This window comes from Gopherus flavomarginatus, chromosome 4 (genome assembly GCF_025201925.1).
Source record: "Gopherus flavomarginatus isolate rGopFla2 chromosome 4, rGopFla2.mat.asm, whole genome shotgun sequence".
In the NCBI taxonomy this organism is placed as follows: Eukaryota; Metazoa; Chordata; order Testudines; family Testudinidae; genus Gopherus; species Gopherus flavomarginatus.
In genome coordinates this window covers 60099379-60113358 of record NC_066620.1, presented here as the reverse complement: position 1 = coordinate 60113358, position 13980 = coordinate 60099379, and the positions used below count along the sequence as shown (strand labels likewise).

Here is a 13980-nt window from a genome sequence, read left to right as displayed (position 1 = left end):
TAAAATCAGATAATCTCAAGTGTGTGTCTGGTCTCGTATTGGTGACAGCTAACACAGAATCTCCTTTCGCTTGACTGTAGTTGCTAGCACTTTTTGGAGCAGGAGGATTTAAGCATATCCTTGTTGCTGCTGCTATGAAGTTCCAAGAGGCCAGAATGTGCAGCACAGTGAGAATGGGGAAAAACGGTTACCTATCTTTTCGTAACTGTTGTTCTTTGAGCTGTGTTGTTCACATCCATTACACATTAGGTGTCTGCGCGCTGTGTGCATGGACGTCGGAAAAATTTTCCCTTAGCCACTCCCGTTGAGGCAGCAGGGGAGCCCCACCAGAGTGGCGCCTAATGCTGGTGCATATATACCCCTGCAGACCCAACCCCCCTTTGGTTTCTTCTTGCCAGAGACTCCAACAGAGGGGAAGGAGGGTGGGAAGTGTAAAGGACGTGAACAACACATCTCGAAGAACAACAGTTACGAAAAGATAGATAACCGTTTTTTCTTCTTTGAGTGATTGTTCACGTCCATTACACATTAGGTGATTCACAAACTTACCACAGGAGGAGGGTAAGAGTCATGGAACAATTGATTGGAGCACAGCCCTGCCAACCGCCGCGTCCTCTCTGGCCTGTGGATTGACGGTGTAGTGGGCTGTGAATGTGTGCACCAACGACCAAGTGGCTTCGTTACAGATCTCCTGGAGCGGAACCTGTGACAGGAAAGCTGTTGAGAACACTTTAGCCCTAGTTGAGTGAGCCGTGATCGCCGGGGCTGGCACATTGGCAAGCTCATAGCACATGCAGATGCAATCCACAATCTACGATAATATCCGCTGAGACAGGGACTCCTTTCATTCTCTCCACAATGGCAACGAACAACTGTGTCAACTTGCAGAAAGATCTAGTTCACTCCAGACAGAACGCCAGGGCCTACGGACATCCAGAGTATGTAGGCTATGGCGACTCGAGTCCGTGTATGGTTTGGGAAGGAACCCTGGCAAACAAATGTCCTGTCCCATGTGAAATTGTGAGACTATTTTAGGGAGGAATATAGGGTGTGGCCTAGGTTGCATTTTGTCCTTATAAAAAACTGTATAAGGGGGCTCCGAGGTGAGGGCCCTCAACTCGGACACCCTCCTTGCGGACGTAATGGCTACCAAAAACACCACCTTCCAGGAGAGGTGAGTGAAAGAGCAAGAGGCTGGGGGCTCAAAAGCGGGTCCCATGAGCTTGGTCAGGACCAGGTTAAGGTTCCAGGGAGAGACTGGAGGGCGTGAGTAGGGAAACACCTTCTCCAGCCCCTTGAGAAACCGGGCTACCATGGGGTTGGAAAATATAGAATGCCCCAACTCCCCTGGGTGGAACGCCGAAATGGCAGCCAGATGTACTCTAATTGAGGAGGGGGCGAGACCTTGATGTTTAAAGTGCAGCAGGTATTCCAGGATAACTGGAACGGAGGCCTGAAGTGGCTGTATGTGCTTTGGTTCACACCAGCAGGAGAACCTCTTCCACTTAGCAAGGTATGCCGCCTTAGTAGAAGGTTTTCTACAGCTGAGGAGAATTTGTCGCACCTGAAGAGAGCACTGGCTCTCCATCGCATTCAACCACAGAGATACAGAGACCGCAGGTTTGGGTGGAGCAGGCGCCCGCAGTCCTGCATGATGAGATCTTGGTGCAGGGGCAGGGCAATCGGGTCGGCTACTGACAGCTCCAGCAAAGTCGTAAACCAATGTTAGCGGGGCCAAGCTGGGGCGATGAGAATCATTACCGCCTTGTCTCTGCGAACTTTGAGGAGAACTCTGTGGGATTGCGAAGGCATCTGCAACTGAACCCGGACTGTGGTTTTGGAAAGAGCAAAACTGTGGGCATTGACTGTTGTCCCTGGTTGTGAAGAGGTCCATTTGGGGAAATCTCTACTTCTGGAAGATCGATTGCAAGACATCCGGTCTTATCAACCATTCGTGCTTGTGGTACGACCTGCTGAGGTGGTCTGCCAGCTCATTCCTCCCCCCCAGGAGGTATGACGCTATGAGGTGTACTGAGCGGGCTATACAAAAGTCCCATAGGAGAAGGGTTTCTCGGCTCCACCCTGCTTGTTTATGTAGAACATGGCGGTGGTCTTGTCTGTCAGAGCTGTCACACTGTGACCTTCTAAAGCAGCATGAAAGGTTTGGCAGGCTAGGCGAACCGCCCTGAGCTCCTTCACATTGATGTGGAGCAACATTTCATCCTTGGACCACAAGCCTGGTGTCTGAAGGTCCCCTAAGTGCGCTTCCCAGCCGAGGTCTGACGCGTCCGTTACCAGCATCAGCATGGGTTGCGGTGTGGTAAAGGGGATCCCTTTGCAGACTAACTGCTGGTTGAACCACCAGCGCAGGGAGTCCAACTCCTGGGCAGAGATTGTCACTACAAGGACTGAGGGGTCTCTGCCCAGGTGATATGACTGGGCTAGCCACAACTGCAAAGTCCTGAGCCGTAGTCTAGTGTGTTTAACTATGTGGGTGCACGCCGCCATGTGCCCTAGGAGCTGCAGGCAGCATCTGGCCGTGGTTGTGGGGAACCTCAGCATTGAATCTATAGCATGCTGGATGACCAGAAATCTGGATTCTGGGAGGCTTGCTTGTGCCTGTACCGAATCCAGGACTGCCTCAATGAACTCCAGCCTTTGCGGAGGTATCAAGGAGGACTTGGGCACGTTGACTAGCAGGCCTAGCCTGCGGAATACCTCCAGTGCCACCGCCACATGAGAACGGACTTCCTCCTCGGATTCACTCACGAGAAGCCAGTCATCTAGGTACAAGTATACTCGAATTCTCCTTTTTTGTAGAAAGGCTGCCACTACCGACATGCATTTCATGAATATGAGGGGGGCTGCCGCCAAGCCAAAGGGTAGGACCGTAAACTGGTAATGGTGCTGGTTTAGGGTTGACCGCAGGAACCACCAGTGTGCGGGATGAATAGTGATGTGAAAGTACGCATCTTTCATGTCGAGGGCAGCGTACCAATCCCCCAGATCCAGGGACGGAATAATAGTGCCTAGGGAGACCATGCAGAAGCGGACCTTGACTAAGAATTTGTTGAGTCCACGCAGGTCTAAAATGTGTCGAAGACCCCCCTTTGCTTTGGGAATAAGAAAATAATGGGAGTAAAACCCTTTCCCCCTTAGATCCTGAGGGACCTCTTCCACTGTCCCCACCTCGAGGAGTATCTGTACCTCCTGCATAAGGAGTTTCTCATAAGAGGGGTCCCCGAAGAGGGACGGGAAAGGGGAGTGGGAGGGAGGGAAGGAGGAGAACTGAAGCGCGTATTCCACTTGTACTGTATGTAAGAACCAATGGTCCGATGTTATATGGAACCACGCAGGGTAGAAGCAGGACAAGCGGTTCAGGAAACATAGGGAAAGATCCGGTAACTGGCTTGGTATGCTGTCCTCGAGCACACCTTCAAAACCCTTGCTTCTTGCCAGGTTGCAGCTTGCCCTTGCCCTGGCCCTGGCCTTGGCTAGATGTGTTGTTCCACCTCTGCCTGTTGTCTCTGCTCTGCTTGTTGTCTCTGCCTATCCTCCAAAACAGCTTCTGCCTAGGGTGGGGCTAGTATTGTCTTTGCTGAGGCGGCCGGGGATTGAAAGGCTTCCTCTGCGTTACCGGGGTGTGCATTCCCAATGACTTGAGGGTTGCCCGACAGTCTTTGAGGCTATGCAACCTGACATCTGTTTGGTCCAAAAAGAAATCAGACCCTTCAAAGGGGAGGTCCTGAAGGGTATTCTGGACCTCTGGCGGATGGCCTGAAGCCTGCAGCCATGCCAAGCGCCTCGTCACCACTCCTGAGGCGATTGTTCTGGCTGCTGCATCCACCGAGTTGAGAGAGGCCTGCAGAGAGGTCTTGGCTACTACCTTTCCTTCATCCACGAGGGCCACAAACTCAGGCTGAGAGCCCTGGGGCAAGGAGTCTTTATATTTGGAAACTGCCATCCAGGAATTAAAATTGTGTCTGTTCAGGATCACCTGCTGCTTCGCGATCCTCAACTGGAGGCCCCCAGAATAATAGATCTTCCTGCCAAATAGGTCTGGACGTTTAGCCTCCTTGGCCTTAGGACCTAGGGCTTGCTGACCATGTCGTTCCTGTTCATTGACTGCTGAGATGACCAGCGAACAGGGGGCCGAGTGACAAAAGAGAAAGTCGTATCTCTTGGAAGGGGCAAAGTGCTTCCACTCTACATCTTTTGCTGTCAGCGCGCTAAAGACCGGGGTTTGCCAGACTGTCTTGTAGTTGGACTGGATTGTCTTTATGAGCGGGAGCACAATTCTGGAGGGGCCCTCGGGGCTTAGGATGTCCACCACAGGATCCTCCTGCTCTACTGCTTCCTCCGCCTGTAGGCCCAAGTTCTGGGCTACTCTGCAGAGCAGCTCTTGGTGCACTCTGTGGTCAATTGGAGGAGGCCCCGATACTGTGGTGCCCGCCACAGTTTCATCTGGGGATGACAAAGAGGTGAGGCCTTCTGCATCTCGTCTTCCAGCCCTTCTTGTCCTTCCTCGCATGCTGGGGGCTCCTCTGGGTCCTGCCTGACAGACTGCCTCCAGGACTGCACCGGGCTCGGTGCCACTTCTGCTCTCCTGTGTTCTGGAGAAGCATCTGGTGGCCTGGATACCATGTCCTCCTTGGGTGTGGAGGAGTGCCTGTGCGGGGACCGAGACTGATGTACTGAATAGCCAGATCTCGAGGCTCTGGAGGAGAGCCCCTGCTGTTGGTGATAGGCCCATGGTGTCCAAAAGGGCCACTGCCTTGGCGGGCCCCATTGGGGATGCCACGGGGCTTGGGGATCCCTGATTGCTGGTGTTGCCCTGCGGGCATAGCTGGAGCGGCCTGAGTCCATCTCGGATTCTGAGGACGCCGACCTGGAAGGCCAAGGCACTGCTGTAGAACGGTGCTGCTGGGGGGCTGGAGAACGGCTCCTTGCCGACCGGGACCGATACTCCCGTGACCAGGATCGTTGGCTTCTGCTTGGGCCCAAGGACTTCGATCTTGTGTTACCTTGGAGCTAGCCCAGCAATGGCACTGGGGAGTGGTGTCTTGGTGAGGTCGGTGCCTTATGCTGGCTGGGATCCGGTGCCTTCGAGTCCTCCTGGGTCAGGGGCAACTGGGAATCTGCAGAGGCTGAGCTTGACCAGGACCGATGCCAGGAGCGGTGCCAGGATGGTGACCTCAATCGGCGCACCATTGCCGGCTTGCCTCTTGACGACACTCTAGAAGACGGTGCCAGAGGCTTCTCTTTGGCAGGGAGGGGGCTTGCCGCCAACAACTGGATGATGTCCTTTGCCACCTCAAATGTGTCTGGTGTGGAGGGCTGTTCTAGGAGCTCCTCCAACCTGTCCTCCGTGCTCAAGGCGCTTAGCCCAGGGCTCAACAGGCTCTTCAGCGCTGGAGCCACTGGAGCTGGAGCATGCCCTGCGGCAGCGCTTCCCTTTTGAGCACTCGTTTGCTTGAGTGGTGCCAGCTTCTTATGTGGGGAATGCCCTCGGCTTGTAGGCTGGCCCTTTGACCGTGCCGGTGAGGTCGAATGGTGCCGGGAGTTTTCTTGTTGACTCGGTGCGGCATGCTTGCAGTGCCCCACTGGTGCCGGATAGCGAACTGATGCCGGGATACTCCGCACCGAGGACACTGGCATCGAAGTCAGATGGCCCGAAGCTGAACGTTGCAGCACGGCCTCCATGAGTAGCTGCTTGAGGCCAAAGTCTCTTTCTTTATTAGTCCTTTGCTTAAAAGCCTTACAGATCTTGCAGCATTCTGTCTGATGCGATTCCCCCAGGAGCGAAGACACAAGTCATGGGGGACACTAATCGGCATAGGCTTGCGGCACGTGGCACAAGCCTTAAAGCCTTGGGCCTGCGGCATGCCCCGCAGCCCAGGGCTGGTGCTGGAGACAACTTCCAACACCTAAACAAAGAAAGCTTAACTATCTATTATTAAGAAGTGCTAACTACTGATAACTATGCTAAGAGACACTCGCAAGTGAGAGATAGAGAGCTGTTCGGGCAGTAAGAAGAAACCGAAGGGGGGTCGAGTTGGCAGGGGTATATATGCACCAGTATGAGGCGCCAATCTGGAGAGAATCCTTTGCTGCCCTGACGGGAGCTGCTAAGGGAAAAAGTTTCCGACATCCATGCATGCGGCGCATGCACACCTAATGTGTAATGGACGAGAACAATCACTTGAAGAAGTTGTTGGATTGATCCTTCACCACCACAACTCTTTAGTTTGCCATACAAAGCCTCAATAACTTGAGTTTGTGCAGTGGTGGGGGTGAATGGCTTCCCCAACACTGACAAGTTATATGCAGAAACCTGAGCTTAAGCTATGGGAATTAGAGTGGATGAGGGAGGACCTAACTTTCTATTACTCTGTCACCAGCCTGGGATCTGAAATACGTTTTTCAAACAAACATTTAATTATCTTTTAAATTAATGGACCACCCAACACAAACCATTTTTCTTGAAACCAAATTCTAACTAATATTTCTACTACCTTGAGACATCTAGTTTTCTGATATCAAAGAGTTTGTGCTTATACTCTTTAATAGCCTAAAATGCTAGAGTGATTCTTACTAGCACTACCAGTGCCTTTCATTTCAGGAGCTCAATGTACTTAAAAATTAGTAATTAGTTAAAGCTCACAACAGCCCTGGATGTAGAGAAGCATTATCCCCATTTTATAGGTGGCCAAACTGAAGCCTAGAGAGGTTAAGTGAATTGCCAAAGGCCACAAAGTAAGTGGATGTCAAGAAGAGAATTAAGAGTCCTGACTTCCAGCCCTCTGCTCTCTATGCAGTCCCCACTACTTAGCATTCAGTTTGGAACATTAAAAAGCCCAGTTCTGTGCCTCCATTCCCCATCTGTAAATTGGGGACACTAATACTTCTCTCTTTCAGACAAGGATTGGGGTGAGTTAGTTTGAAATTGTACAAATTACCACATCCGTAAACACTAAATATTGTTAATTGTGATTTTGTTTATTTTTGCAGGGTTCATAATGACTGAAGGTTCAAGATCCAAAGTGCTGGACATTACAGAGCTATGGAATAGGCTTTTCCATCTCAGGAAACAAAACAAACAAACATACATTAAAGTGAATTTCATGCTTGGGAAAGGTGCCAGACTGACCATCTGTAAGACTGAAGTCCACTAACCACAGAACAGTGCAATCCGAGAACAAAGCTAGACAGTATTCTGTAGGGAACAATCCTGCCTTGGCAGGGAGATGGAGTGGATGACAATAGGTCCTGCCCATCTCTATTTTTATGGTTCTGTAAGCAGAGACTGCTGAAGCACAAGCTACTCATAGACAGAGAATGCACTTGCTCTGATGCAAGAAGGTGGTCCCCACCCCTGTGGCTCATTCAGTCCCTGGCCTTTTTGCAGGGACTGCTAACCAGGCTGCAATATAGCCCTGTCTGCACTAGCCTGGGAAGCTATGCTGTCGAAATGCAACATGATTTCCATGTCTACTGGGATGTCTTCCCTGTGGTGACAATGGTTTCTGAGAGTCTCACATTTTCGCATCTTATGTTCTGTCCCTCAAAGATTTGCTGAGACAAGGTGGGTGAGGTCATATCCTTTACTGGACCAACTTCTGTTGGTGAGAGAGAGAAGCTTTGGAGTTTGCACAGAGCTCTTCTTCAGGTCTGGGAAAGATTTTCTGAACAGAGTAAATGTTCCTTACCTGCAGCTCCTGAATTTCCATTCAGACCTGGAACAGATGAATCATTCTCCAGCTTTTCTGGATGAAAAGTATCTGTTTTGGCCCTGTAGGCCCTGCCACCACCTCCTGCTGCAATTATCAAGGGGACTGGTTCTCCATTCTCCATCTTAACAGGGTGAATTGAGAAATGTAGCTGGGGTTTACGCTGTGTCAGACATGCAAATACAAGTTTATCTCACACGCTAGTTACTTCATATTGCACTAGGCATGGCCCTAGGACTGCTGAACAGTCCAAATTACAATTGCCTTATTCACGTACCTGCATCCAAAGATTAATGGATAATACTAATTGTCCCATGTTCAGTGGATAACAGTAGCTTCGATGGCTACATGTATTGTGTACGCCAGTGCTCGTGGCTCTTGTAAAGCATGTAATGTTACCCTGTATAATATAGTATATCAATTACAAGAGCTCTATGGTACACTACTCTGTGTAGTGCAGTACAGTGGCTCCACTTTGCAAGGGATTACCACTTTGGGGCTACTTGAGTGTGCAGAGTTACTATGATATGGTACAAGTCTATTGATCTGAAGCGTATTGAGAACACACAAAACTGGGATTTGGGATTAATGCTTATTAGCCAACTTTTGATAAAATGTAAATGACCTGCAGTTGTGATCAATGGTCTTTGGCTGAAAGGCTACACCTACAGCAGAGCATAAAGGCTGATCCCAGTTGTTCGTATGCCATAGCACAGCAAAAGTCAAAGGCTATAGGGCCTTGTGTATTCTGCTCAAGAAACTGCTGTGAAATTTACCCGTTGGACAGAACTGTGCTCCAGAATCTCAGATCACAATAAAAATTATATTTTTAGTCCTTGTGGTTGCAAGGTAAACCTTAAAAATGTGAACAGAATGTAAACTGATGCAGTAACCCTGCCTGAGTCAGCAGACAGCCTTAGCAAAAACTTGAAGAGGTATGAACAGGGCCATTCAGCTCCTTAAGGGCTCAGGATATCTGTGCATCCACGGCCATACATTATAAATAAAAGTTATATTTAAGCTCACTTTAAGGCTTGTTTACTCTGTCAGAGCAGTTTAAAGGGTCCTTAGTGTAAGTAAGAATCAGGCCCAGAGAGTTCTTGGTGCTCCAGGGTACATTGTAGGGGGCACTTACTAAACAAAGGCCGGCATTCACATACAAGTCTAGGTAGTGTGCAGCATTTTTATGTAATAGGATATAATGGCTATGTTCCTGTACCTTAAATATATACGTTGCTCCTCCCCCTCCACCACCTCCTCCTGCCCATTCATGGACACTCCTGTTTACTCGAATCTCCTCTTCAATCACGTTATTCTCTCCAATGCATACTTTCTGTATAACGTGGTTAGTCTGCAGATAGAACAGCAAGTCTGAGTTCAGACAAAGAGCCTCCATTTTGCTGCACACATAAAGTAAGCTCATCAGCTACAAAGGCCTCATATGCCTCCCTCCCCTGCATTTGCAAACCAATGGTCTAAATGTGCTTCCACCAAAAGCAAAGGGAATTTTGCCACTGACTCCAAAGGGAGCAGAAGCATGCTCGCACTCTCCTACAAGAGTGTCACCTTTAGCTCTGCTACAGGCCAGAGGAATTTGTGGTTTTTTAAAACTGAATCCTTTAAAAATGAATCCAGTGCTGACACAGGCGCTGACCTTCCAAAATGCTGGGGGTGCTCAACCCCTAGCTCTGACCCAAGCCCTGTCCCCACTCCACCCCTTTTCTCAAGGCCCCACCCCTTCCCACTCTGCTTGGCCCTGTCTCTTCCTACCCAGTTCCACCTCCTCCCCCAAACATGCCATGTCCTCACTCCTCTCAGCCTCCTGCACGTTGAAAAGCAGCTTTTTGTGGTGAGTGGGAGGCACGTGGAGGGAGGGGAAGGCACTGATCTGCAGGGTCCACTGGGAGGCAGGAGGTGCTGGGGGGAGGGGGTGGTGCTGATAGGGGGGCTGCTGGCGGGTGCTCAGCACCTACCCTTTTTTCCCTGTGGGTGCTCTAGCTCTGAAGCTCCCATGGAGTCGGCGCCTCTGAGTGCTGATCAAAAGAGGCAAATAGACACCCCTAGAAACTGATGTCCTATATTTATCCACAGGAAAGGTATGGCATAACCTAAGGGTGACTCTGCGTGCTAGGGGGTATGATTCCTCTACTCATGCGCACATACTCAGGACTGCTGGAACAATTTGTATAGTGGGGGTGCTAAGAGCCATTGAACCAAACTGTAAACCCTGTATACGATGGAAGCCACTTCAAGCCAGGGGGTGCCGCAGCACCCCCAGCACCTCCTACTTCCAGCACTGATGCACATACTCATGCTAGCTCTCATCGAGCTAGCGTAAATATAAATAGCACTGTAGCGGCAGCAGAGGAGCGGCTGAGCTGTGCAGAGTACAAACCTGACAGAAACCGGTGGGTATACTCGGCACAGCTCAGTCACCCTTCCACTGCTGCTGCTGCCACAACCACACAATTTAGACTCATGCTAGCTCGAGTATGTGTACGCAAGGAGGTGAATCACACCCCTAGTTTGCATCATAGTACAGATGTAGCTGGTGTGAACCCCTCCCACTTCCTCCTACCCATAACAATACCACCTGGTTTTCACCTAGCACTTTTTACCCATAGATTTCCATGGGCTTTACAAAGGCAGGTAAATATTGTTACTATCTACATTTTACAAATGGGGAAACCGAGGCACTTGGCAATGACATGACTTGCTCCAAGTGGTAGCCAGGAATAGAACCCCGGTCTCCTGACTCCCAGTCCAGTGCCCTAGCCACTGAGCCTACTGGCAACATGTTTCAGTCTTGACTTTGAGGGACCAGCTAAGGATAAAGATTCACTGCCAACCACTGCCAAATGCCAAGACAGTTTTTCTGGTGGACACTAGTTCACTAGGCAGTCTGCTGAGTCCACACCAACTCATTTCAAATAGACCAAGAGAGAATTAGAATTACCATCCCTAACCCAGGAGAAAGAACAGTAATTTGGTGACTAATTAGGCTCACGTGTTTCACACCTGTTTTCCCCCTAAAGTCAATCAGAGCACTTGTGTGTGTGTGTCCAATGAGCATGATTTAGCTCTGGGAATTTACATTGGTTGCAGCTCAGCCATTAGTTATATTACTTTCTGGTTGTCACTTAAATATCTGCCTCTCAATTTCTATCTTGTTATTTATAGTGGGTTCAACACGGGGGTAATGAGCCATATTGGAAATATTTACAGATAATATTTGTCTAAATATAATCCTCCTTCTGTATCTTCCTACTCTGTCACACAAGTATTTTATTGCAGCAGAAGAACTTGACGCATGCATCTTTCCAATTTAGAATTGAAGTGTTTTGTTTACCATAAAGTGGACCCAAAACTTGCCTGCTGAGTAACACAGGCACAATTAAAAATCCACTTCAGGCAAGAATTTGATTCAGAGTTTGGAAGGAGATGATTAATAAAATGACAAAGCGCAATGATCCAGAGAGACCAGTAAATTACAACTGGATTAGAAAAAAAAACCAAACTTCATTGCAAAGACATAACTGATTACAATCCAATCAAGTAAAAGTCCTTTCCACAAGTCAATGCACTCTTTGTGTCGATGAAAGAATTACATTAGCACTCAATAAATTCTCGCTAAGATCACAGTGGCCTGTAATTTAATGACTCCATATATTATATTGCACTGGAATGGCTTGATTATACATGCTAAATGAAAGTCTGAATTAGGATGTATCTGATTCTAAAAGGTTCTTACATTAACTGTGTGTGTATATGATTACATGTGTGTTGGGGACATTATTCCAGTTTTAGCATTTTCTGCAAGATTTGGCTTTAGGGCCCCCAGACCCTTCCACTTTCCTGCCTGTAACCTCCTTCCCTTCCCAACGGGCAATGCTTTGGTTTCGTGAACCCCAGCCGCATAACAAGTGCCACCACCAAGAATCCTGCAGAATACTAAATGCTCAGATCAAAAGCTGTGGTGAAATTTCACAGGACAATACTTAATTTTCCTCCATCAGGGCTTCCAACAGTAGTAATGGAAGGTGATAATCTTATAAGCAATTTGTAATGATTCTTAGTAACAGTGGAAGTTAGATTAATTCAGTAGTAATGCCTTCAATCTCCCCCATGCACAAACAAAGCCTGAGCAAATGGGGTTTGTGTGGTGATCCGTGTAGGATTTGAGGGGCCCATATCAAAGATGGGACTGAGGTTGGAAGGAAGGGAAAACCTCATGAGGCCAAACTTGCAGAGTTTAAGGGCCCCACTGTTCCATGGTAGGGCTGCAACATCAGGCCCTTATGGGTATATCTACACAATAAAGAAACACCTGCAGCTGGCCCAGGTCAGCTGACTTGGACTCAGGCTGCAAGACTGTACAATTGTAATGAGGCTGTTTGGCTTGGGCTGGACCCGGGGCTCTGAGACCCTCTCCCCTTGCAGAGACCCAGGGCTCAGACCCCATAGGCCGAGCCCCATGAGCCTGACATGAGCCAGCTGCAGGTGTTTAACTGTAGTATAGACATACCATTAATATTAAGTCACTACCAGAAATCTTGTATCTGTAGTTTGAACTACTCAGAACAAAATCCCTAAATTCACATAATATTAAATATTACTATAATATTAAAGATCCCAGTGCTGGAAAAGGTTCAACACAAGACAGAATTGGCAATCACTTACACTAGGGCAGGCATCTTCTCCTTGCTGGCCCACCAAGATATATAAGGCATCATCCTTTTGGAGGTCAAAAATCCCCAATATGGACACACCATGGGACCTCACCATAGTATTCTTCCCTCCTTTCCCACCAGCTGCTCCATAGCCTGAGATGCTGCAATGAAAAGAAAGGAAGATAAAAGCCTGGTACCAAATTGCATGGGTGAAAGCAGTGTAATGGAATCCTAACCCGTATTACACTGTTCAGCTAGTAGGTGGTGATATATGTAACATACCTGATTTAAGCTAATGTCAGTACATTAGAGCTTATAGAGAACACACTTGGCATGTATCTTGCTGGGAAAGGAAAACTCTGTGACTAGACCATATCTGGTGCAGACAATAGCAGCGCTGAAACCTGCTGTGTACAAGGTGTGCATGGCATGTGTCAGGAGTAAAGTAGTGACAGAGGAGAATAGAAATAGAAGGGAAGCAGCAACAAAAGTTGCAGCCAGAAGGAACAAAGCACCAAAGGTTGCAGGATCTCATCTACATGCTTCTCTTCGATGCCCAAGAGAACTTCAGCTTTGAGAAACCTTCACAATGGACAGTCTGAAGCAGTATTTTGCAAGGTTTCGAATTGCTACCAAAACTGAACACTACAAGTATGCTCTTTAATTTATGCTATGGGAAAGCAGGCAGAGCATATCTTTATATCCTTTGACTTTACTAAAGACAGTCACAAAGAAGACTATGGGTACGTCTACACTACCCGCCAGATCGGCGGGTAGAGATCGATCTATCGGGGATCGATTTATCGTGTCTAGCGTAGACGTGACAAAATCGATCCCCGATCACTCTGCCGTCAACTCCGGAACTTCACCACAGCGAGAGGAGGAAGCGAAGTCAATGGGGGAGAGGCAGCGGTCAACTTGCCGCCATCTTCACGGCCAGGTAAATCAACCTAAGATATGCCAACTTCGTAGCTGAAGTTGCATATCTTAGGTAGATCTCCCGCTCCCCAGTGTAGACCTAGCCTAAGAAAGGGTTCTGGCTATATTTGATGCATACTTTATACCCCAGAAAAATGTGGTTTATAAAAGAACATGTTTTCACCAGAGAATTCAAGGACCAGGGGAAAACATTGACTGTTTTATAGGAACTCTGCATGCAGTGGCTGAAAACTGCAAGTTTGGAACTGCAAAACATGAAATTTTCAGGGCTTGTCTCCAGGGGATCGATGAGTGGCGATTGATCCTCCAGGGGTTGATTTAGCGGGTCTAGTGAAGACCCGCTAAACTGACCGCCAATCGCTCTCTCCTCGACTCTGGTACTCCACTGGAAGGAGAAGCACAAGGCAAGCTGACAGGAGAGTTTCTCCAGTTGACCCAGCGTGGTTTAGACACTGCAATAAGTCGACCTAATAAGTCGATCATCAATTTAGATACGCAACATCAATGAGTATCTTAGGTCAACTAAGACCCCTAGTGTAGACCTGCCCTCAGAGACAGGATGGTTATTAACAGATAAAAACCTTTCACAGCAGCTACAACTGAAGAGATTTAACCCTAAGCACAGCTATCCAGATAGCAAA

General features: G+C 48.5%; 1 protein-coding gene across 1 annotated transcript in view; it reads right to left on the bottom strand.

Moving 5' to 3' along the window:
* The window catches only part of ALK (ALK receptor tyrosine kinase), a 637574-nt gene that overhangs the window by 48325 nt on the left and 575269 nt on the right, over positions 1–13980 (bottom strand). The window contains exons 13-15 of the mRNA XM_050948434.1: positions 12411–12561; positions 8950–9081; positions 7710–7854 (exon numbers count right to left, since the gene is read on the bottom strand). Coding sequence (XP_050804391.1) covers positions 7710–7854; positions 8950–9081; positions 12411–12561 — 428 coding nt within the window. The remainder of the gene's footprint in view (positions 1–7709; positions 7855–8949; positions 9082–12410; positions 12562–13980) is intronic.